Here is a 27,073-nt window from a genome sequence, read left to right as displayed (position 1 = left end):
ATGAATAGGTATATAGCAAATATGGTAGTAGGAAAACTTAGTCCTGATGGACCTTCGATTCCACACCTCGTATGTGTTAAGGAACTTTCGAAAGTGAATAGCCAAGCCATTGCTTATTTTGTAAATAAAGGCCTACAGTCTTTACACTCAGGTAATATAGACGATTCTAAAGTTCTGTTGTTTTGTACTGATGCTGCCTCATACATGGTTGCTGCAGCTCCACTTCTTAAAACATTTTATCCTAACCTCACGCATGTAACCTGTCTAGCACATGGCCTTCACAGGGCTTCTGAAACAATCCGGAATGAATTTCCTCTTGTCAATTCGTTTATTTCTAATACAAAAAAAAAATGTTTTTGTAAAGCCCCATCCAGAATTTCAATATTCAGAGAGAACTTTCCAGATATCCCACTCCCACCTCAGCCGGTTGTTACACGATGGGGAACCTGGATTCAGTCAGTGGTGTATTATTCTAAGTATTTTAAAGAAGTGGTCACAGTTATTGATAAATTACCTGAAACTGATAGTGCAGCGTGTGTGAAAGCAGTGAAAGATTGTCTGAATGACTCACGAGTGTAAAACGATATTGCCTACATAACATCAAACTTTTCTTTCATACCTGCAAGCATTGAACAATTAGAACGTGAAAAACAATCTCTTTGTAGCCAAATAGCAATAGTAAAGGAAGTTCAAGTGAACGTACATTCTGCTTTGGGCGAAACTGGGAAAAAAGTTAAAAATAAGTGGGACAACGTATTAAATAAGAATGTAGGATTTTCATTGTTGGAAAAAGTATCAAGAGTGATATCGGGGGAAAGTTTAAATGTTCCAGTAAGTATTGATGTTTCTATTGTACCTAATTTAAAATTTGCGCCTCTCACATCAGTTTCGGTTGAAAGAAGTTTTTCTGCTTTCAAAATGATTCTCAGTGACAAAAGGCAAAGGTTAACTGTGGAGAATTTAGAAAAAATTCTGGTGGTGTACTGTGCAGATAATTATAATAAAGTCTGAGCATGGAACTGAATTTCAATAACTTAAAATGAGTAATCTTGATATCAATAATCATTATTTCATTAGTTTCAATATATTAAATTTGTGCAGCTCTGTTTATAAATATAATATAGTATTCTTTTTTAATGTTTAAACATACTTTTTTGTGCGTATTTTAGTGTATAACTAAAAATTTCAGTGAAAGAAATAAGTATGATACCTTGATGTGCCTAAAATGCCTATTTTCATTAAAATAGAGCCTAATTTTACAAATTTTGAGCTTACTTTAGGCGCCTAAAACTGCAATTTTTAGTGCCTAAAAATCCGATGTCTAGTAATGTATAATTAAACTTTTTTTGGTTCACGTAAAACATTACAATTTACTAGATTTTATGTTTCTGTCCAAGGAATATAATCGTATTTTTACGAATGTTGTCGTAAAAGGCAAATAGGCCTATTTCATCTGGACCAAAAATAAAAAGAAATTGAGTAAAAATTAGTATTTATTTCACCTTAGAGCTCACTGGAGCTGTTCATTTTCTAGATTATCCGAGTCATTTTACAACTGCCATGAAATGGCGTTTTTTGCTCATCAAGTACCCACATTTGTTTCCTGTGGTTCTTAAAATAATATTTAAGTACCATGTTAATTGTAATGTGTTTTTATTTACATAAACAAAGATGCCCAATGAAGCCAACACAAAAAATTACCTTCGTATACAATCCACGCTATATTCATATTGGTTTGGAGTGGTTTGTTAAGGAGTATTCAAGACTAATTTAGAAACATGTTACTAAACGAATTATTCTTGCACCAAAAACGGATGCTCCCTGGACAAAATAATCGTGTTTTAATTACCGGTATGTAATTACTTCATAGTTCCATCTGGTATTGTATGACGTTATGACTGAGATATCTATTGTTTGTTTTTGTCATAAAATTAGGCCATAATAGGTAGAGTATATAAGATCTCGCTTTCAGAGGGGTAGAGTTCGAGGTTTGGGGTGGCCTACAAACCGCAAATCGTGCTAAAATGTTGCTTTGCTAATTATTCAATATGAAGTGTTGCGCACTATTCAATACTCGATGACCACATCATGTCTGTAGAGTATTGTGTTATAATTCTGAGGTTATTTTCATTGATTTAAGTATGTTGTGGTGTGAGAGGATATCGAAGTTTCACCTTATTTTGTAATGTAGGTTGGACATTAATAAATAATGTGTCCCATTTTTTAGGTTCTATATACTAGAGAGCATTCGCTTACATAATGTAGATCGACCGGGCGACATGCGACCGGCACGAAGGCCATGCAACACGTGGCAAAATGTCTCACGTATGCTCAGCAGTTTTATCTTTACCGAACTTACCTTGAATATAAGAGGTGTTGGAAATGATGACCTTCTGCTGCAAAACATCTATGATAATCTTTTAAGGATTTAAGAATTTTAATGGCTTCATATGCTGTGGTTTTAGAGACACCAATTGTTTGCGCGAGATGACGGAGATATTTTTATGAGGTGTGTTCCAATCATTCCCATATTGCATCCAGTTTTCCTCAGTAAGTACACTACATGCTCTTTTGCTGCTTTTATTCAATACTGACCCAGTTTCTCTAAATATGTTTATGAGGTTGCATATAGTGTTGACATGTGGAACAGTAACATTAGAAAATCTTCTTGTAAATCTTTTTACCTTTTCGCAATCACTCTTTTCCAATAAGTCTCTACCATGAAAATCCTTTGCTCTAATGTAAATTTTAAAATTCTGTGGTGCTATGTGAACGAGCTAATCTAAACACTACACTAACACAATCAGAAGAATAACACGCAATCTAATGTCAACACAGCCACTCTAACAGATTTACTGAAATGGATTGTCAAGTGTTCGGGAGATGGTTAGCAACAGGTTGCTAGGCCTTCATGCCTGTCGACCTATATTATGTAAACGAACGCTCTGTAGATGTCACCATGCGATTGTGCCTCTATCGAGAATCAGGGCAGACAGCACTCAGGCTCTGCTGCCTGCTAGAGGAGCAGTAGTGCATGTGGTGTTTTGAATTCCATTTCTGTTTCATTCATTTAATGGACAAGTTGGACATTAATAATTTCGGATAGTGTTCTGTGAGAAAAGATTTTATACATTACCGTTAGGCAGAAAGGCCTGTGCTGTACTTGAAAATGTCAAAACAAATTTCTCAGATATACCGAAACACTTCTGCCTGAACACAAAACAAAATTCGGAGACATAATAAGAGTGAGAAAGAACGCAAGAATCGTTTTTGAAATAATTATGCAAAAATTTCAGTGGTTCGAGCATCAAATGCTTTGATTGACATGCCAATAAGAGAGTTCGAACTTACCAGGGTCGAAAAAGAGACACCACCTCAATACATGTTACAGTGTACACTTAACGGCAAAAAGAATTGGCCACCGACAGGAAGCGGAAAAGATACATTGTAACTGAAAATAAACTTGACGATATTCGGGTGCAGTTAGAAATCCCAGAAAATCACTTAATCGTCAAACACAGGGAGAGCAGGAAGTCAGCTGATGGCAGAATGATGCGAAATTTCCTCATAAAATGAGATACGCAAAATAATAAACTTTCGTATTATCTATTTTTTCACATTATCTGAGTAACTCTTCCCAGTCATTAGTCCAGATAATTGAGAATATACTGTAACTATGAAAATAAGGTAATCATTCATTATAAAGAGCAACCCCTCTTGCTGGTCTCCTTGGCTCCTAATTTTCAGACTTGGCATCTCTCGAACTTCTTCAACCTCACGTTCTTTGTTGTGTCATATATATTCTTTTCATTGGTGTATTTCCATAATTATTACGATTACATTAGTTTAGAAAATAAGTTAGACATTTGCGAACACTATTGTAAAGATAGGCACACCAATAAATTACTGATAAAAGTTTGACTCAGAACAGATCCAGAAGGAATCAATCCTTGATGTTCATCATTAATAACAGTCTTGGATTAGGCCTCCTGGCCTGTTCCGCTTCCAGAAGAAAGTTGGTCTTTCCATCTCTTCCTTGGTCTTCCAATGTCTCGTTTTCCATGAGGTGTATGGTTCAATGGGTAACCTATTGTTGGGCATTCTTAATACATGTTCATACCAGTTGTTGTGGTAAGATTCCATAGTATCCGTAATGGCAATGATATTCAATTCTGTTCAGATGTCAGCGTTCCTTTTACGGTCGTAAAGAGTATATCCTGCAAGTGGTCTTAGCAATCGCATTTCAGCAGCTTCTATTCTTTGAAGTTGCCCTTTCGTTAATGACCATGTCTTTGATCCATATAATAGTGTCGGGACTGCCAAAACTTTATAGAATTTCAAAATTGTTTCTGGTCGAACTGTCTTTAATAGAGTTGATTTGATTGTTCTTAACAGTTGCTGAAATTTGGCAAGTTTAATATCTATGTCCCTGGAGTTTATATAAGAAAGATTGCAGCTAAGATAGTTGAATGTGTTGACTTCTTCTATACAATTATTATAGATAGATAGATTTATTCGTTCCATAATATTCTTACATTTGCTTTATAGCATAGAATAAAGAATATGTCCAATTCTTATGTTTAACAATAAAATGCAATACATATAAAATGCAAATATAAAATATGTACAGAATTAATACCTTAATAACAATATTTTATACAATGTAATATGTTTACCATTTAGTAGTTTTATAATATTTACACAGTACTGTGAAATGTCAAGAATTCATCTACAGAATAGAAAGTGTGAGATATTAAGTAATTTTTTAGTTTTGCCTTAAATAATGCAGGGTTTTGGCTATGATTCTTAATGTCTTCAGGAAGACTATTGAACATTTTTATCGCCATGTAACGTACTCCCATTTGAAAGCATGATAAATTTGATGATGGCGAATGAAAATCATTCCTTCTGCGGGTATTTATACTATGTATGGCTGAGTTAGTTGGAAAATTTTCTTTATTACATAAGAGGAAATTTATTGTAGAGTATATGACTGCAATTTTGCATGTTTCTAGTTTTATTTATAGAGATTTCCAAATTATAATATTTGCTATCTTGTATAGTGTGTGTATTGCTCTTTGTAAATTGTCTTCAGAATTTGCTAAGATTATCCGATCATCTGCGTAAAGTAATGTCTTATGTGGGAAGTTGTCAATCATAAAATTTGTGAGCAATTCGTCTTTCCAATTTTTGTAATGTTATTTATATAAATATTAAATAAGGTAGGTGAGATTGAGCAGCCTTGCTTTACTCCTTGATGTTGATGATGAAATATCTTTGTCATAAAAGTTCTGTCTCAAGATATTTCAATCTGCAGATATAATTTTTGTAAATATTAAAATTAAGACTGGTTTTGCTATGTTTCTTTAATAGCCAGAATTACATTAATTCTTAGACATATTCTAGGCTTATATTGAAAGATACAGAGTTCTTATTTGGGGAACATCCTAACTGGTGGCATAATTATATAAGAATAATTACAATTAATTCATCTGACATACTTAAATGTTTGGAGTCATAGTGCTTTAATCATTCCATTTATATAATTTTATATATATAATAGGTGGTACACAAAAAAAGTAGTCTGCTACCTGTCTGAACATGCAAATGTGACATTATAATCGTTTGAAATGCTATTTGGCTGATGGCCAACAATGACGCTAGTATCACAATGAGTGAACAGCTGCAATAATTGACAGTCTTCCATCAGAATTTTTCTGCATCAGTTACATCAAACATTTCTGTCCGCATCAGTGTTGTCAGACAGCAGGAAAAATCCCTCAGAACAGGAATTTTTAGTACGAGGTGAGATAGCAAAATTTTTTGGAATAAAGTGTCGAATTTGGGATTTTTAGTATTGTAGGCACTATTCATTATTTCTTACATTTTTGCCAGTTAATACGTTAGTGTAGTATAAATTTTCACTTACAGCCTATTAAAGTAAAGTATACTTTTTATATTACTAACTTTTTTCAACATTAAAACATGTTACCATTGTAAACATTTAGTTCTATTTGTTTTAATAATGGCAATACTAAAGTGGTACTGTTTACCATTCTTCAGTTCATATCGGAGTTTAGCTTTCTGTATGTTTTGTGTACCTATATTCTTCACAGGGAGCGCTGACAACGTTCGAAAGTCAATTTTCATAAATGAGAAAACAATATTATAAATAATAAAAAGTAGAGTGATATGTTATAATAATATATAACATATTATATAGACTTTTCACATTCATCAGTCATATGTCCCATACTTGCAGTCATTTAGGTTCTTGAAGCTCCTTTTTAGACCAGTCATGATATTGCAAAAATTAATTAGGGCCTACATCGAATTAAACCGTAAAATTTTGCGTGGAATGTACCAAAGGACAGTTTATTTCGCTGTATATTAAAATTATTTTACTTTGATACCCGTATGTGTTTTGAATATTAACTCCAGAAATAAATTGTATTTTCGTCCAAAAACACCCATGACACCTACGAAAGTTTCACAACTCTCATAATGTAGGATCACTCACGACTTACAAATGTGGGGGTCAGAAGCAAAGGGATACAAGTGACATTTCAAAAACATGAGTTAACTGCATCCAGGGCAAGCTGAAGTACTGCCCGTGTCTCACGTCCTGAACCGAGAGTTCCCTAGTGCTTATAACCACGCCTCTTAGGTCTGCTCGGACCGTCATGGCAACTGCAGAGTGCGGAAAGGCAGCATATTATATGCTGTGAAAACATCCTATGCCATTGCAGGGGTCCTTACTGTTTATAATGCTGGATACTCTAATCGTGGTTACTACTATCGCTATTATCTCTGATGGCGATTTCCTAAAATGTAAGTACACACTAGGCCACTCTTCGTTTAGTCTGGACAACTGCTGAATTATCATAGAGCAGCATTTCTCAAAGTATGTTTCGTGTGCCCTATATAATTTTAAATTTTGTTTTATACTTTATTTTACTTGATTATTTAACGACATTGTATCAACTACTAGGTTATTTTGCATCGATGGAATTGATGATAGCGAAATGTTATTTGGCCAAATGAGGTCGGGGATTCGCCAAAGATTACATGACATTCGCCTTATGGTTGGGGAAAACCTCGGGGAAAAAATCCAACCAGGTAATCAGCCCAAGCGGGAATCGATCCCGCGCCCGAGCGAAACTCTGGATCGATAGGCAAGCGCCTTAGTCGACTGGGCTGCTTCGGTGGCTATTTTATACTTAGTGGATACTATAAAAATATATAAATGTTACGAAAATATGAATCAATAACATGAAACCACCGATGATGATGATGATGATAATAATAATAATAATAATAATAATAATAATAATAATCCAAGAATATGCGTAATAATAATATTCCAATAATATGCATAATAACAATATGTTTAATGAACATCTAAAACGGAAAATACCCGTAATATGTATCACTTTCATCACTGGATTCTCTGCGTATGTGTTCACTAAAACAAAATACTGAAAAAACAAAATGCAGAAGTACAGTAGAAATGAGACTATAACTTTCCGCCTTAAAACCAGATTGCAGTTCCCTAGTGCTTATAACCACGCCTCTTAGGTCTGCTCGGACCGTCACGGCAACTGCAGAGTGCGGAAAGGCAGCATATTATATGCTGTGAAAACATCCTATGCCATTGCAGGGGTCCTTACTGTTTATAATGCTGGATACTCTAATCGTGGTTACCACTATCGCTATTATCTCTGATGGCGATTTCCTAAAATGTAAGTACACACTAGGCCACTCTTCGTTTAGTCTGGACAACTGCTGAATTATCATAGAGCAGCATTTCTCAAAGTATGTTCCGTGTGCCCTATATAATTTTAAATTTTGTTTTATACTTTATTTTACTTGATTATTTAACGACATTGTATCAACTACTAGGTTATTTTGCATCGATGGAATTGATGATAGCAAAATGGTATTTGGCGAAATGAGGTCGGGGATTCGCCAAAGATTACATGACATTCGCCTTATGGTTGGGGAAAACCTCGGGGAAAAAATCCAACCAGGTAATCAGCCCAAGCGGGAATCGATCCCGCGCCCGAGCGAAACTCTGGATCGATAGGCAAGCGCCTTAGTCGACTGGGCTGCTTCGGTGGCTATTTTATACTTAGTGGATACTATAAAAATATATAAATGTTACGAAAATATGAATCAATAACATGAAACCACCGATGATGATGATGATGATGATGATAATGATAATAATAATAATAATAATTATAATAATAATAATATTCCAAGAATATGCGTAATAATAATATTCCAATAATATGCATAATAACAATATGTTTAATGAACATCTAAAACGGAAAATACCCGTAATATGTATCACTTTCATCACTGGATTCTCTGCGTATGTGTTCACTAAAACAAAATACTGAAAAAACAAAATGCAGAAGTACAGTAGAAATGAGACTACAACTTTCCGCCTTAAAACCAGATTGCAGGCTTAAAAAGCAAATACATTCGTCCTACTGAACAATTATTGAGATACTAGCTTTCACTTGTTTGTTACCTGTTAAATACTAATAAAATATTACAAGGATTCCACAGTTACACTTTAGATTAAAAGGGGTTTCGCGATGGAAAAAGTGTGAGAATCACTGCCATAGAGGAATGAGTTTACGGATGCGTACACGTGATAATCGTAATCGCAATTAGGTCGATAATCTCAAGTAGACAGTGTAGTCTATCACTGTTATTAGTGTTAAGTTACAGGAATTGATGAGGACATAATTTGTTTTGTGAGGGGACAGCCTATACATTCGCATGTCCATGGCTGATCTTGCTCCATAGCTGACGAAAGGAATCCTGAAAAGGCCGATGTGTTGAACGTAGGGTAATAGTCACATGCAGTAGCCACGACCTCCCACTCCCCCCCCCCTCTGCGTCTCGCCCTGCAAAGAAACAGCTCAGGAAGTGAGGCACGGGCAGTATGTAGAATTTTAGTGGCAAAGGGATATATCTTAATCACATCACACACTAAAACTTAAATCAATAAATTTCACGGAAATTACGAAACCTTGAGTACTTTCACTACATTTTCTAAAAAATAACTTAAGTGCACCTAAGCCCCTTTGCTTCTGATCCCCTCAAATGTGTTAAGACAAAGGAAGAGAATCCTATTACAATGAGACAGTATTCACTCAGGGCAGCGATTATGTGGCTTGGTCTGGGACATTTGTCAACAAACAAGTAGAAATAATATCAACATCATCATATTTTACGACACGGATTAAATCAAGATTGTTCTGGTTTAAAAGTGGTTTAATATTTATCTGATTAGCGTTTTCTTGGGCATCCTATGTTTCTCCTTTCAGCTGGTTTATAATGAAGTAGTTTATATGGTATTCCAGGTAATTCTATTCATTCTACGTGTTCTCTCCATGTATTACTGTAATCTTCTGTCTATTAAGATATTTAATTGTAATTTCCCCCCTGTAGAATGGCTATACTTATACAAACAATACCGCGTACAATTATTACTTTCTGCGAAGTATATGGGTCTGGAAATTTATTACCTCGTATTATTATTATTATTATTATTATTATTATTATTATTATTACTATTATTATAAAAGCGCAATGGTGAACACATGGAACCGACTATAAATTTTGTTTACTTATACTTGGTGTGCTGCTGATTTTCGAGAAAGCAAATAAACTATTAATCTTGTATACAGGCCATGTCGTGCCTAATAATAATAGCTCACAAATGATCGGCTGTAATACCCTATGTTCGCAAAACTTGCATAACCAAGTTTATTAACAAATTCCACTAACACTTGTCATTAAAAATATAAAATAATACAATAAAAAAATCAACCCTGCCACGATGCGAACTTAGAATCTCAGGTTCTGAAATCAGAAACCTAACTCTTGTGCTACAGCACCTCATTACCTTTGCTGCATTGCAGACGGATCACTATCAAAGAATCAACCAGAACAAACATCACAGTATTGCCTTCGAACGCAATGAGTCTACTCATGTGAACCAAACTTAAAAACTTTACATTTAAACTACCAAGAGTTGGCCCATTCTTTTTTAACCCAATTGTACATCTTACTTATGTCTTCAATTAAGGGTCACATTACACTTGAATTTCCATTACAATTCAATCCAAGCAATTGTCTCTCCATGTCGAAATTGAAAATATTAAAAAACACAGGACAAGAAAAAGAAAATCTTTTGTGAATTGAATTTCAATATGTTCACTGTGAGAGATGGAAATCAAAATAATGCTTAAGACTTTCCATTTACAATGAACAATGTAGAAAATAAAGCATTATAGATGAATGCTGTTAATGTCTATTTTGGGTTAAAGAAACCTGCAAAATTTTTGGGAACAGGCCAATTAGCAAAGACCAAATTCATAACAATATGAATACATATTAGGGTCATTCTCATGAAACTCGTCACTTTTGGAACCCAAAAATGCAGTAACTGAAACTGTGAGGAAATTAATTTTTTGATAGGCACTGGTATCGGTTAAAGGTGTGAAAGATAAGTCAGGTGTGTTAGTGGTCATGTCTAAATCTTTGTGTGCTACAAGAAATAAAGCAAAATCAATTTTCAGATTCCACGGTGTCTACAGTTTTAATCTGTGGATTATTCCTATGGTTTGGTAAAGGCAATTTGATTTACACACTGACTTGAAATCAATACCAAAAACAAAATAAGTCACAAATTACTTACTTACTGGCTTTTAATGAACTCGTAGGTTCATTGCCGCCCTCACATAAGCCCACCATTGGTCCCTATCCTGAGCAAGATTAATCCATTCTCTAACATCATATCCCATCTCCCTCAAATCCATTTTAATATTATCTTCCCATCTACGTCTCGGCCTCTGTAAAGGTCTTTTTCCCTCCAGCCTCCCAACTAACAATCTATATGCATTTCTGGATTCGCCTATACGTGCTACATGCCCTGCCCATCTCAAACGGCTCGATTTAATGTTCCTAATTATGTCAGGTGAAGAATACAATGCGTGCAGTTCTGTGTTGTGTAACTTCCTCCATTCTCCTGTAACTTCATCCCTCTTAGCCCCAAATATTTTCCTAAGCACCTTATTCTCTAACACCCTTAACCTATGTTCCTCTCTCAGAGTGAGAGTCCAAGTTTCACAACCATACAGAACAACCGGTAATATAACTCTTTTCTAAATTCTAACTTTCGGATTTTTCGACAGCAGACTGGATGATAAAAGTTTCTCAACTGAATAATAACAGGCATTTCCCATATTTATTCTGTGTTTAATTTCCTCCCGAGTATCATTTATATTTGTTACTGTTGCTCCCAGATATTTGAACTTCTCCGCCTCTTCAAAAGATAATTTTCCAATTTTTATATTTCCATTTTGTACAATATTCTGGTCATGAGACATAATCATATACTTTGTCTTTTCGGGATTAACTTCCAAACCTATCTCTTTAATTGCTTCCAGTAAAATTCCCGTGTTTTCCCTAATAGTTTGTGGATTTTCTCCTAACATATTCACGTCATACGCATAGACAAGCAGCTGATGTAACCCATTCAATTCCAAACTCTCTCTGTTATCCTGGACTTTCCTAATGCCATATTCTAGAGCAAAGTTAAAAAGTAAAGGCGAAAGTGCATCTCCTTGCTTTAGCCCACAGTGAATTGGAAACGCATCTGACAGAAACTGACCTATACGAACTCTGCTGTAAGTTTCACTGAGACACATTTTAATTAATCGAACTAGTTTCTTGTGAATACCAAATTCAATAAGAATATCATATAAAACTTCTCTCTTAACCGAGTCATATGCCTTTTTGAAATATATGAATAACTGATGCACTGTACCTTTATACTCCCACTTTTTCTCCATTATCTCTCGAATATAAAATATCAGGTCAATAGTTGATCTATTATGCCTAAAACCACATTGATGATCCCCAATAATTTCATCTACATATGGAGTTAATCTTCTCAAAAGAATATTGAACAAAACTTTGTACGACGTCAACAAAAGTGATATTCCTCGAAAGTTACTACAGTTAGTCTTGTCCCCCTTCTTAAAGATAGGTACGATTATGGACTCCTTCCATTGTTCTGGTACAATTTCCTTTTCCCAAATAGCAAGTACAAGCTTATAAATTTCGTTAGATAATGCACTTCCACCCTCTAATTCTGCTGGAATTTGATCAATACCTGGAGAATTATAATTTTTCAGATTCTCTATTGCAATTTCGACTTCAGAAAGTGTGGGTTCGGGTGTAAATGGCTCAGCAGTTTGTATTTCAATTTCGTCCTGATCATTTCTATTTGGCCTATGTATATTTAGTAGTTGTCCAAAATAGTTTTTCCATCTGTTCAGGATTGAATGAGCGTCTGCAAGCAAGTCACCATTCTCATCCTTGATTACCCTTGCATGATATCCATTCTTGAATTCCTTTATGTTCTTATATAAATCTCTAATGTTTTTATTTTCACTATTTTTTCAGTTTTTCCTTCAAGTAATCTCTCTTTCAATTCTTAAGCATACGATTTGCTTCCCGTCTTTTACTGAAATAATTATCTCTATTCACCTCAACTGGATCCTGTAAGAATTTCAATTTTGCCTGTTTCCTTCTTTCTATTACCATGCAACAATCTTCATCAAACCACGGTTTCTTTTTCTTAGTTTCATAATAACCTATGCTCTATTCAGTTGCAATTTTGATATTATCTCGGATATTTTCCCACATGCGATTAACATCTAACTCTTCCTCAACTTCGTCAGAACTTGCTAATATGGCAAACCTATTTGAAATTTCGACCTGATAATGTTGCTTAGTTTCCTCGTCCTTTAATTTCGGAATATTGAATCTTCTAATATTAACTTGTTGCTCTACTCACTTGGCTACTGAGTCTTTCTCTTAGTTCTCCAATTACCAAATAATGGTCAGAATTACAGTCTGCCCAAAGTCACAAATTATTATTCATAATATTATTAACGATTTTTATTAGATATAATGTGATTGAGCCATATTACAAAATGAAATAGTATTTATGTTCGCTTGCAAACATATTTAATTAATAAATAATATGACTAGTATCACTAACAGTGTTAAACGCATTAATTTATATGTTTATAAACAATAACACAATATTGTATTTCACTTATTATTTTAGTTATTTAACGACGCTGTATCAACTACTCGGTTAATTAGCATAGATGGAATTGGTGATAGCGAGATGGTATTTGGCGGGATGAGGCTGGGAATTCGCCCTAGATTACCTGACAAGTCGCCTTACGATTGGGGAAACCTCGAAAAAACCCAACTAGGTAATCAGTAGACATCGGATTTTTACGCACTAAAAATTGCAGTTTTAGGCGCCTAAAATAAGCTCAAAATTTGTAAAATTAGTCTCTATTTTAATGAAAATAGGCATTTTAGGCACATCAAGTATCATACTTATTTCTTTCACTGAAATTTTTAGTTATACACTAAAATACGCACAAAAAAGTATGTTTAAACATTAAAAAAGAATACTATATTATATTTATAAACAGAGCTGCACAAATTTAATATATTGAAACTAATGAAATAATGATTATTGATATCAAGATTACTCATCTTAAGTTATTGAAATTCAGTTCCATGCTCAGACTTCATTATTATTATCTGCACAGTACACCACCAGAATTTTTTCTAAATTCTCCACAGTTAACCTTTGCCTTTTGTCACTGAGAATCATTTTGAAAGCAGAAAAACTTCTTTCAACCGAAACTGATGTGAGAGGCGCAAATTTTAAATTAGGTACAATAGAAACATCAATACTTACTGGAACATTTACACTTTCCCCCGATATCACTCTTGATATTTTTTCCAACAATGAAAATCCTACATTCTTATTTAATACGTTGTTCCACTTATTTTTAACTTTTTTCCCAGTTTCGCCCAAAGCAGAATGTACGTTCACTTGAGCTTCCTTTACTATTGCTATTTGGCTACAAAGAGATTGTTTTTCACGTTCTAATTGTTCAATGCTTGCAGGTATGAAAGAAAAGTTTGATGTTATGTAGGCAATATCGTTTTTCACTCGTGAGTCATTCAGACAATCTTTCACTGCTTTCACACACGCTGCACTATCAGTTTCAGGTAATTTATCAATAACTGTGACCACTTCTTTAAAATACTTAGAATAATACACCACTGACTGAATCCAGGTTCCCCATCGTGTAACAACCGGCTGAGGTGGGAGTGGGATATCTGGAAAGTTCTCTCTGAATATTGAAATCCTGGATGGGGCTTTACAAAAACATTTTTTTTTGTATTAGAAATAAACGAATTGACAAGAGGAAATTCATTCCGGATTGTTTCAGAAACCCTGTGAAGGCCATGTGCTAGACAGGTTACATGCGTGAGGTTAGGATAAAATGTTTTAAGAAGTGGAGCTGCAGCAACCATGTATGAGGCAGCATCAGTACAAAACAACAGAACTTTAGAATCGTCTATATTACCTGAGTATAAAGACTGTAGGCCTTTATTTACAAAATAAGCAATGGCTTGGCTATTCACTTTCGAAAGTTCCTTAACACATACGAGGTGTGGAATCGAAGGTCCATCAGGACTAAGTTTTCCTACTACCATATTTGCTATATACCTATTCATAGGATCTGAGGTTTCATCCACAGAGACCCATATGTAAGAATCACCTATATCCTCCCGAATGGAAGCTAAAGTTATATTCTAAGTAATTTTTTCTTAGGGTCGACTCAGATGGGCTATTTTGTTTGCAGTATTTTTGTAAAAACTGTCTTAAAACCGGATTTTCAATTGCATTCCAGGGAATGTTAGCAGCAACAAACGCTCTGGTTAAATCTGCATAGAAATTGCTGCTGAGATTGGATGAAGTAGGCTGTGTTAGTAAAGTTTGTTGCAGTTGATTTTTCTGCTGAGCTTTAGCCTTATGAGCCGCTCCTTGCACATGCTGCTTTAGGTGGCACTTCTTTTCTTGCGAAATCTAAAAATGTAAAGTAAACTGAATTAAAATAAAATCCTAATTGTTGTATTGCCGTATTTCTATCACAAAGTTAGTGGATTCGAACAATCAAAATTTTAATGACCTGCAAATACTTTAACTATCGGAATTTAAAAGGTTAAAGTGTAGTGGTCTTAAAAAGAATTATACCTCAGGATAGCTCAGTCAATGTATAAATATTATAGGCCTACTCATTAAAATTAATAGAATTTATATATTTCAACTATTGTTACATACCTGTTTGCTACAAATCTTGCAGAATATTATTTTTCCATCATAAGTGAATTCTGAATATTCTGTTAGCCATTGCCGGATCAATGTAGATTTTGCACTTATATTTTTCGGCATTATCGCGTTAAACTTCACAGGAAAACGTCCTACTGCTCAAAACTTCTCAACACAAATAAGGTGAGGGAAAGAGCAACTGTTAACGAGCATTCAAATGAACCGTTGTTATTGAGATTCAAATGGACAAAAATACAAAGTTCCACTTATTGTTGCATTTCCTGGTAGTGTTAACGCTAGAAGGGCCATTCTTTTAAATATTTTGTAACGGTTTACCCTACTAATTCGCAGTTTTACGACTTTTCATAAATATTTCAAAAACACTCTTTCTCCAAAAATTGTGATTTTATGACACTCTGAAGGGCAGTACAGCTAATCGGTTTCAGACCGAAAACAGTCATTTTTATAGTATAGTATATCTCTGAACCGGTAGCAGCACATGTTGTGATTGTTGCCTGCTTCAAAACTAAGGTTGGTTCTTTGTCGGCATTTATGCCTCCAAACATGTTAAATTCGGTGAAATCTATTGCGAGTGTCGTGAGATTCAAAACATTTTGTTTCCTTTATCAATGGTTTCATGGCCGGTGTGAAGCAAACTTTCCAATTTTTAAATGCCTTAAATTTCGCAGTGAATGCATGTATAAATAAAAAGTAAGAGTAAAATGCGAAACTTTACAGTGAGTTAGGCATTTTTTGGCGAATATTAACAAATTAGGCTCTAATAACCGTTTTAGGGCATTTTAGGGCACTATAAAACTCTTTGAATACCTTTCAATTTCCATGAAACACAAATATTAATAATTATTTTTACTTTTCTCCTAAAGAAACAAAATAGGCATTTGCCCTAGAATCCGATGTCTGGTAATCAGCCCAAGCGGAAATCGAACGCACACCAAGCGAAAACTCCAATTGGCAGGCAAACACCTCAGCCGACTGAGCTATGCTGATGATTGATTTCACTTATTCCATGAAGATATTATTTAAAGAGAAATAAGAAATGATTTACAGTTATAGTAATAACTAATAACAACGATAAATATGTTATCCTTTAATTCTGATTATTTTATAAGTTTATACACACTTATACCCTACAAAAAAACACGAACTACTTCTGTAGAAGGCACAAACCAACTCCTTTATACAATAGGAAATTTTCAATGACTCATACCACAGTGAACACATTGAAATTTACAGATATAACTCAGTTCATTGAAAATTAACAAATTTGGATTTTCTTTACGCCACTAATACTGATGCGCCTTTACTGTATCACGGGATGCTTGTACTCTAAACTGTGGCTACTCTTTTGTCTGTAGGAATTATTCTGATGAACAGTTGTGCGAGAAACTATTCTCTTACAGTGTCGTAGCATTTCATACTTCTTAATTATTTTGCCACATAGGCTGCATCTATTTGTTTACTTTTATATCCTACAGAAGAAAATGATTTTAATTGTTGTTCTAGCACCTCCCCAAGAATGTTTCTTTTTTATATCGGAAGAAATTGGACGCCCTCTTAGCAAAATGCGAACTGCAGTGACCGAGGAAGATTGGTTTGCTTTTTTCCTTTTCTGTGATACGAGATGGAGTAGAGCATAGGCCTATTTCAATTTTTTCTTTACACGTGAATATGCTTCTTCCATTTTTCTCTTATGTTTAAGCTTAATGTTTTCGGCTTTTAGTTTTCGAATAATTTCACTACATTTTATTAGCAGGAGAGCTTCTTACAATCTTTCCCAAATTACTATGATTACATTGTTAAATACATTTGTTCTTAATTTTCGTGCAATATTCTCTCATTCATTCTCTTCATTTTTCCTTCGCTCTCTTAATTCTCTATTAGTCATAACCGAAACTGTCTTAATTTTTTCTTGCATCTTCCTCTCAGCTCATCTCTTACTCTTTGACGCTATGTAAGCAGCGTGCTTTTCAGATCTGCTCTGGTTCTATTTTCCTTGCAAGTTGCACATTCCAACTTTTGACATTTTTTTTAAACGTCAGATTTCTTATTTTTAAATTTATAAACTTTTGTCTTTAAGCTTTCTTTTCTTGTCCTTCCCTTATTCTCATATTTTTTCTGTGCTATAATCAGTTTACCACCACTCACTGTATAATACACATACATGACACAGTCGCAATATTGTATCCATATAGAACTACGTAATTCTAGTGACCATATTTTTGCATCTAAATCATTAACATCACATTAATAATAATTACCATAGAATGTGAACTAAATATCCCGTTCTAAATAAATGCACAGTGTTTACGGAAACGGTGTCCATATTTCAGACTTTGCGCTGGTATGTTCTGATTACTTTTAAGCATATTAATTTTTCCAATCATATTTGATAAGCAACCTATGAAGTCATTACTTATCCAGCAGTTGGTAATTCACCCTTGCGTAGGTGAGCTGGCACTTTTCCAAGGTGTCTACTTAAAAAAATGAACACTTGCTATTCGACGCTGTTTTTGAACTTGACACGCAAGTGCAAATTTTTTTATGTCTGAGAAAACACTGGCAATTCACCGTCTTTATATCCCAAACGTTTTGGGAGCACCATATTGAACTTCTCCTTTAATGCGGCAAATTCAATCATCCCTTCCATGGTAAAGCCTAAAACTCGTGGACAAAAACTACACCACTTCCGTAGTGATATGGGACACTTTTATAAAACAGTTGTATATGAGATATTTACTTCATTTAATGTACTTTTCAATACAATGTGTTTCATTGTAATCGGATTTAAAGTTTACAGGTGTCCACATGTTTGGGTATTCCTAGCTATGCATGGCGCTAAGAAAATGTAATATTGACCTATGTTTAGGGTGAATAACTAGGTGTAATAGTCCTATATTATTTACTCAGGAAACATTTTTCAAGTGACAAGCCATTACATAAATCTAAGCAGGGAAAAGAAATGTGATGGATTTTGTGAGAATGACCCATAGTGCTTTATCATGAGATTCTGTGTTACTTTTCAAGAAAAACAATACTCAAGTAAAAATTTACTGACAACAAAACAATACAAAGCAGATGTCTGTTTACAAATGATGGTCAATAGAGGGTTTATCTCCACTAGGAAGATCAATCTTTCAATGATATCGAAATGATTTGCAACTATGCAATTATTTATTTTAACTTGGGATCTAAGAGACTGCAGAGAAATTGAAGTTTATTTTTATTTCTTTCAAGCCCCTTTTAAGATGTCCTATTTTCGTAATGGCTTAATTTTCAAAATTATTTTGCGTAGAAATCTTTCATCTCAAGAAGTCTGCAAATGAAAATATATTTTTATAGATATAAATTAGTTTATTATAGAAAACATTTTTATATATTTCCGTAATGAATAGTGTTGCACTAATTTTACAATGCAATTTGGTAAAATGCAGTAATTTAAAGCCTGAATTTTTATCTGCATAATTTTTAGATTGGAAATGTGTTAGTAATAAATATTTCGTCTGTCAAACAAAATTTTTGTGGATACACAAATAATACTAATTTTTTTTTTACTTCACCTTGTATATTATACTAATCAGACTTCAGATGCTTACAAACAATTATTTTTCCTCTGACACATTCGTCAAGTGAGATGTCCTGCCTGATAATAGATGTACATATCAGCCAGTATGCAAAAAAAAAAATAAAAAAAAAATAAAAAAAAAAAAGGAGTTGTACTGATTCGTGCAGTCACTTTCTGTGAATGAACAAAATGCATCCAATAGTTCAGAAGAAATCAATGTAAACGAACAGCATGCGAAAAACCATCGTGTATTTTTTATTTCAAGGACAAACCTTTTTTTTTTCGCAAATAATAATTTATTGTGCAAGTGAGTAAAAGTAGATTTTAACCACTGGTGGCAGTGTTTGGCACATGAGGCGAAGGTATACATTATGCAGACAACTAATTTAAACATTTTACATAATACAAATTAAAGGTCTCAGATGATCCAATGTTTGGAGTTTAAGACACCAAGGGGCCCCAGCACAGAAGTCAGGAGAATGGATTTGACTAATTAGGCCCTCTGAACTTCACCAAAATTCACCACAAGGGTTAAAATATCAGTTCTATCAAGGTTTTTGAACCAATCAGAAATCAGGAAATCCCAAATATCCTTTGTCCCCCCATCCCAACTAAATTATACTGTATGAATAACAATGTTGAAGCCTGCATCCAGTAGCAATTCCTCTCCATGAAGGATATGAGGATGATTATACAGTTTAATTTCGTGCCTCTGAGGATAGAAAACATTTTAATTACAGATTTAGATTTTTAACGAGTCCCAACATAATAATTTTCTCCAAACTTCCACTTTCTGCCATGAGTTGTCACAACTGCATATCTCAGACTTTAGTAATACTTTCCGAGGAACCATCCAAATATCTTACAGGAAATGGTTTTTTTCTAGTAATGAAGTTAAGGCCAGGGAAGGGTGCAGAGAGAGGGGTATGGCTCGACTTCAACAGCGTTTGAGGATGTGACTACATATTCCAGTGATCAACAACTCGCATATGAACGGGCGGGGGCAGTGCTTGGCTGATGCGTGCTTACTATACCGGGCAGATGGTTTGTGACATTGCGTTGTAGTGAACAGTGGCGGTTCTTGCCATCCATTCAAACAAGAGATGTGAGGAGCAGAAAACACTTCAAAACGTAGGCCACACTGACGAAATATAACTTAAAGATACATTATACAACTCACAGTAACGAATATGGCAGATACGAAGATGAAGAGCGAGTAGCATTAATTCAACAATTGAAGGAAAATGAGCCAGAAGTTGTTTAACCCGTAATTGGTGAGGTGATAACTGTGAGTACCCCAGCCATTGTAAAAAAAAAAGGAAGCCTACGCCAGGTGGATGTGTGGAGATATTTTTTTCTTTTTCATTGCTTATTATGCTGCCTGCTTCCCTAATTTTTAAGAAAACCTAGTTAAAACAAATCAAAGTACTTGATTATATAAATTAAAAATTCACTTTGATTATCTGAGTGCTACAATACAAGTTTCTAAGTTGAGGTAGTGCAATCCCCACCTCACCAGTTACATGACTAGAAAAATACCTCACCTCTTACAGGTTAAGATCACAATGTTAGTGAATCGGCTGTGCGACTCAGTTATAAAATTTCACTTGTAATAGTAAGATATTAGAAACCTTTTATAGATTGAAAATTTGAAGAATGTTTAATTACAACTGAAGAACTTTTCTCACAACAAGTATAGGAGTTTGAATCTATCAGTTTGTCTCCTTCCACCGTGATGCATCCCATCTGAGGTCCAGCTGAGGACATTCAGATGCAACTAGTAATTACTTGTCAGTATTTAATTTATTTTTTGGCAGAAGATGAAAATACTTATCTAAGCGATAATCCCCAACTGGTGATTTTTGTAATAGGCATTATTGAAAATCTTCAGACTAAGGAGAGCTCTTATATAGTGTTCTCATAAAGGATATTTTCTTGTACAGGCTGTAGAAATTATTTCGGACTACCTTGGAATAAACATATCCTTGGCAACCAATGGTGCTCCTTTCATGGTTGGAAGTAAAATGGGTGTAATAAGGAGTCTAAGGGACGACGTGAAAAGCATTAATTTATCCCATGAATTTATTTCTATTCACTGCATTAACAACAACAGAATTCATGTGTAAAACAAATAAAAATAGTGTTATGAAAGTAGCTCAGTTGGAAAAACCACCAACACAATTATATCGAAAAGTCTCGCTCATCGTCAATTTAAGTCTTTCTTGACGATGCAATAGTGAGTATGGCGATCTGTCATATTATAGTAAAGTGCGGTGACTAAGTCGTGGCAAATTATTGGATAGGTTCTTTGAACTGAGGGAGGAAACATCATCGTTCACAGAGAAAGGATAAAAGTCTGGATCATAAGTGAAAAATGAAAAAAAAATGGATTTGTGAACTTGCCTTCTTAATGGAATTATTTGAATGCTTCAAATTGTTTTCTACAAAGTAACAACAAGATTATTACACAGTTATATGACAGAGTGAAGGCGTTTAATATGAAACCATCTCTAATTATGGAAAGTTAGCTGAACTAAATGGATAAGTTACAGCACATTTTTCAAAATTAACAACGATATAGTCATACTAGTTTCTTAAGATTTTGGATTTCAAAGAATATATTCACACATCATGCGATCTAAGCCAGGAATTTGATTCGAGATTTAAAAATGAGGGAAATTTTCTATTTTATTTTCGGTTATTATTTATAATTGAAACTTATTGATTTACTTTATGATAGTGAATTGAAGGACCAATATCAAAACAAAAGAAGTTATCTGAATTTTATATGAACTTTCCATGTGTTAAGATTTTCCAGATTGTACAGACATGCATTTTCGGATTCACATATCTGTGCGAACAGTAATTTTTTCCTATGATGAAGATAAACAAGCATGCTATGGAAACCAACTTAAAATGTGCTCTCAGATTATGCACTATAAAAAGAACAGTTCCAAATGTTGAGAAATTGCTGAGGGAAAAGAGAATTAAACAAATCCCGAAAAATCAGTGCTAACTGAATGGAGTTGATTTCGGCATTACTGGACTATTCCTAGGGTTTTTATATGTTTTGTTCAACATTTTCCTTAACAGAAGCAGTTTACACATTTATAGTAATTGTCATGCATTGTCCGAATAATTAACATGAAATGTGTGTTACATTTCTGAAAGTAATTATAAATTTACTAAGTTCTAACTTTGTTGAAAATAGGCTACAATGTTTTTTTTTTCAAATGCTTAAGATAGTTTATTTAGTTATTTCTATTCAGCCAGTATCTTTTTTCACCAGAAAACAATCATAAACCTATGCAGTAAATTCATATTGCGGTCCCGCCGCTGAACGTCTTACTTGCCCTGTTGGACTTTCCCTTCGCGAGCGGACAAGGCTTGATGACGACACAGTGTTCTGAGTTGGGGACCACTGGTGTATTCTAATACTACGATCCTTCTTCCTGGGTGGTGGAGTGGAAACCCTGTCAGAGACTACAATACGAATTTTCAAGTACCCTTGTAGCCTCCTTAAATACAGTTCATTGGTCATTTTAAAAGAATAGAATAAACGAAATAATAAATAATTTAAAATGATATGATATAAAAAAATAAAATGAATAAAAAACAAGGACTTTCAGACGACAGGGCTGCCTAAAGAATATCTGAAGTTGTATTTGATCATTTAGAGGAATTTAACTGTAGCAAGAAATTAACTGTGCATTCTCTATTATTATTGTTATTATTATTAGTTTCTGTCTTGCAGTCGTCAATCTCATAACCTACATACAAAAAATATCACTAGTCGCCACTGCCTGCATCACTAGTTCACTACTGAACGATAACAGATCAAATTTTCACACCTTAGGACGATATAATATTGTCTTTCTTTGCCTATGTCATGATCATGTGATTGTGTTACATCTAACATGTGTCTTTCTTTTACAATTTGTTCCATGTTTCTACAGACTGTTGTACTCTGTGTACATTGTTGCAGCATTTGAAATCTCTCCTTTCAAAGAATGTCACTTCAATAAGTACTTATACTGCAATGAACGGCAATACTACTTCAACAAGCTTTAAAATAAATAAGATACAGACATATAGGTTAAATACAAGAATTGGGCCTTTTTAGGTTCTGACAAGCAAAATATGTATTTTAGGCCATAACCTACGAATTAGGTTCTTTTAGGTCCTATAAAATGTAAGAATTTTATTCTTTGGTACATAAAACGAAGAAGAAAAATTATATTTCTAGAGTAATGAGATAGCAACAAAATAGGTTTGAGCCTCAGAATCCGGAACTTGCTTATGACTATGAGTGGAGTTAAAATTATTGTTTATGTCAAACTTAATCAACTATTTTTTTAAGTATAAAGATAAGCAAATCCTTCTAGTAATACAAATGGGTGTGAGAGGAATATGAATTCTAATTTAATACATTAAATAATATTTCCACAAAAAAAAAATAAGTAATGTAAAAATTAATGGAACAAGTCATTTAATTTTAATCCAATCACAATACTCGTTTCTACCTATAGACATAGAATTTTGGTTTACCAATTTATTTTGAAATTTATTATTAAATAACATGTAAAATATTACAATCTTACCTTGTTTAATTCTTCTATCCTCCTTATCTGGTAAGGTGATGTGGAAGAAGTTTCAAAGTAAACATAATCTGGAAAGAAAGAACAGAACCAATTTATTAAACCAATTTCTGAAAATTATACTGAAAACTATTTCTGCCGAAATCTTAGCCACCATTTACAAGCATCTTATATTCTACACTGCAATCTGCATAAGTTCACAGAAAGTAAATATAACGAACAAACGTCTTGGTATCTCAATTGACAGAACACTGCCTTACAATGACTGTGGAACCAGGGTCGAATTTCAACAATGGTGTAGTCATATTTGCGGTGGACAAAGCTATGCTTCCTGAGGGTTATCTCAGGGTTCTCCCATTTGCTCCGTCATTCCACCATCACACTCCATTTCAATACTCACTACTATCATCTCAGTAGTGTTCACCCAAAACAATGCTGCATGATGGATTATTGTGACTGGTGTAAAGATGGCATTAGTCTGAGAAGAGGCACAGTATTCTATCAGGAGGGAGGAGGAGGAATAAAGGAAACTTTAGTGGGACTCCACACCGAATCTTAAGATGTTGAATCAACAGATAGAATCATACAGTTGAGTCATGATACCTACAAAACCTCAACAATTTGGGCTTGAAGTATAGGTGCGGTAAGGCAAAATAAGCACACTATAGGCTGCAGCATTCAGGTCCCTTCTCCATACCATAGGGCGGGGTAGGTGGAATTTAACTGTAGTCACTGAAGTATTTTACTGTATGTAAAAAGGTGTATTACTGACACAATCTACGAGGGTCACTCCAAAAGTATTGCACAACATTTTTTTTTAATTTATTTTTTATTCTACTCCTTTGGAATTTATGGAGGTAATAGATACATCCTTCCCGCTTGTATTCAAATTTAATTTAAGTTGTTCCTGTGAGTGGTACCATGATAACACTCCTTCAAGATGACTGCTGTACTTCACATTCGTCAGAAGCAACATGCTGTTATAGAGTTCCTGTGCTGTGAGAATGAGACAGTGGGAAACATTCACAAGAGGTTGAAAAAAGTGTATAGAGATGCAGCTATCGATCGCAGTACAGTTAGTCGGTGGGCAAGAAGATTATCTGGTGAAAGAGAGCATGTCAGTATGTTGGATACTCCTCGCAGCAGCAGACCCTGCACTGCACAAAGTCCTGACAATGTGCAGCATGTTAACAACATGGTTGTGGCTGATAAATGCGTAACAGTGAAAGAATTGTCACTCCAAGTTTGAATAGAAGAAGCAAGTGTGTACAGAATATTGAGACAGTTGGAGTTAAAACAGTTTTGTGCCAGGTGGGTTCCGAGGATTTTGACAGAAGCCCACAAAGAAACCCAAAAAACAGTGTGCAGCGAACTTTTGGACCAGTATGAGAATGGTGGAGATGACTTTGTTGCAAGAATTGTGACAGGAGATGAAACATGGCTCCACCATTTTGAACTGGAGACAAAGAGGCAGACAATGGATTGGCATCAAACAAATTCACCAAAGAAAAAGAAATTTAAAAATGTGCCTTCGGCAGGAAGTTATGGCTACTGTGTTCTTCAATTCAGAAGGACTCTTGCTTGTGGACATCATGCCACACGAAACCACTATTAATTCTGACACATATGTGACAACTCTCAAGAAACTTCAAGCTTGACTGAGTTGTGTTTGATCACATTAGGAGAAGCAGGATGTTCCGCTATTGCACAACACACGGGCACATGTCAGTCACAAGACCACAGACCAGATCAGAAAACTTGGACTGACAACACTGAATCAGTCGCATTACAGTCCTGATCTGGCACCATGTGATTACCATCTCTTTGGTATACTGAAGGAACCCTTTGTGAAATGAAGTTTGAAGATGGACACTTTCTTATGCATGCTGCTAAGGAGTGGCTCAGATGTGTTGGTCCGGACTTTTACCGTGCAAGTATACAGGCCCTCATTCCAAGGTGGAGTAAGGCCCAATTGTATAAAACTCCCTGACTAAAGATCAATTTTGATCGAAGATCGAAAAGTAAACCGAGTTCAGACACTTCTTCTATTGTATAAAACTTTTCTGCGATCAAATTACCTTGGTTCAAATGCAATCTAAGTTCACGTGAAAAGGATTTGGCAACATCGCATAAACAGGTGAAATACGTGATGCGCGGACCATGTTATACAGGTTTGTTCAGTGTTGCCAATCTAGCGATTTTAACTCTTTTTCAACAACAATTTCTTTTAACTTTTATATTGCTTAAATAGGGCTTTGGTGACCTATTTAGCACCCCATAGTGACCAAATTTAATCTTTCTTTGTTGATAATGAGAAATCTAGCGACTTTACAACTACTTTTTGGCGACTTTCCGTATTACACTCTGTTGGAGACACTGTTTTTTTTTTCAATGTAAATAATGGCGGACAATAAGAAGGAGGTTGACTGTTCTCCAAGTTGTTATCATGTTATGGTGTTTGATACTGCTAAACATAATAAAGCTTTATAAAATGACAATTTTCGTTTAGTAATACAGTTAATTGAACATTTATGAATGTACCTATCATATCCATTAATAATTAATGGTTGTTATAAACATAATATAATTATAGGTTATGTTATTTGATACTGCTGAACACGATAGAACCTTATAAAATATAAGAATGTTTGTGTATTAAGGCAAGAAATTGAAAGAAATATATATAAATGTACGTAACATATCTATTAATATTAATAATAATGGATATTTTATTTGCACAATCTGTCACTCGTATATTTCAAACAGAAAAGAAATAACTGAACTTGGATCATCTAACTTAATCGGAGAAATTTCTTCAGTCAAAGTTGACTTTAGTTTGAGACAAATTAATCTCAGATTAGACTTTATACAACACAAAATTCCAAGTTCAGCTGAAACAAGGATCAATTTAACCTCTGATCTAAGATTAAATGGTTTATACAATCGGGCCTAAGGAAGTTGAAAGGGACAGGGATTATGTGAAAAAGTGACATTTTGTTCCTAAAGGATGTATCTACATTCTGTGAAAATAACAAAGCTGTAGGATAAGAATGTAATCTTTAAATAAATGTTGTGCATTACTTTTGGAGTGACCCTCATACATAGGTCTATGTATGGAAGCACGATTCCTTTGATCCCTTAAGAACAGTTATTGTGGAATATATATGTGTGTATGGAGAGGTACATAGTACCACTGTCAGGGTTATGTTCTCAGTCTCATTTCTATTTCATTTTTAAAAATAAAGATGTTATTCAGACTTGTTTGAAGAATATTATAATTTTGTGATATCTATGGCGAATCTTCGGCCTCATCTCCCCAAATATCATCTTGCTATCACCAATTCCATCGACGCTAAATATAACATCGTAGTTGATACAACTTCATTAAATAATTAAGTAAAAAAAAAAAAAAGATGTAATGTGTACAATAATACACTACGCAAATATTAGTAAACAGTTTTAATATTTGTATTTATTTATTATATTTTATAACTGGAGCACAAACTTGAAAACTAACTCAACAACAGAAGACATCCCTAAAGTAACTCAGAGAAAAAGGGAAAGGAAAATTTTACAAATCACACTGAAGGACCATATGAAAAACATAAACATAAGAAAAAGGACACAAGTGAAGGAGGCCATAATCTCAAT

At 34.4% G+C, this 27,073-nt stretch overlaps 1 protein-coding gene across 1 annotated transcript in view; it reads right to left on the bottom strand.

The window, feature by feature from the left end:
- The window catches only part of MTA1-like (metastasis associated 1-like), a 469,434-nt gene that overhangs the window by 400,880 nt on the left and 41,481 nt on the right, over positions 1-27,073 (bottom strand). Inside the window, exon 2 of the mRNA XM_069817155.1 lies at positions 23,426-23,493. Coding sequence (XP_069673256.1) covers positions 23,426-23,493 — 68 coding nt within the window. The remainder of the gene's footprint in view (positions 1-23,425; positions 23,494-27,073) is intronic.

This window comes from Periplaneta americana, chromosome 17, assembly GCF_040183065.1.
Source record: "Periplaneta americana isolate PAMFEO1 chromosome 17, P.americana_PAMFEO1_priV1, whole genome shotgun sequence".
Taxonomy (NCBI): Eukaryota; Metazoa; Arthropoda; class Insecta; order Blattodea; family Blattidae; genus Periplaneta; species Periplaneta americana.
Note: the sequence above shows the minus strand (reverse complement) of the source record. Positions and strands in the feature narration are given on the sequence as shown.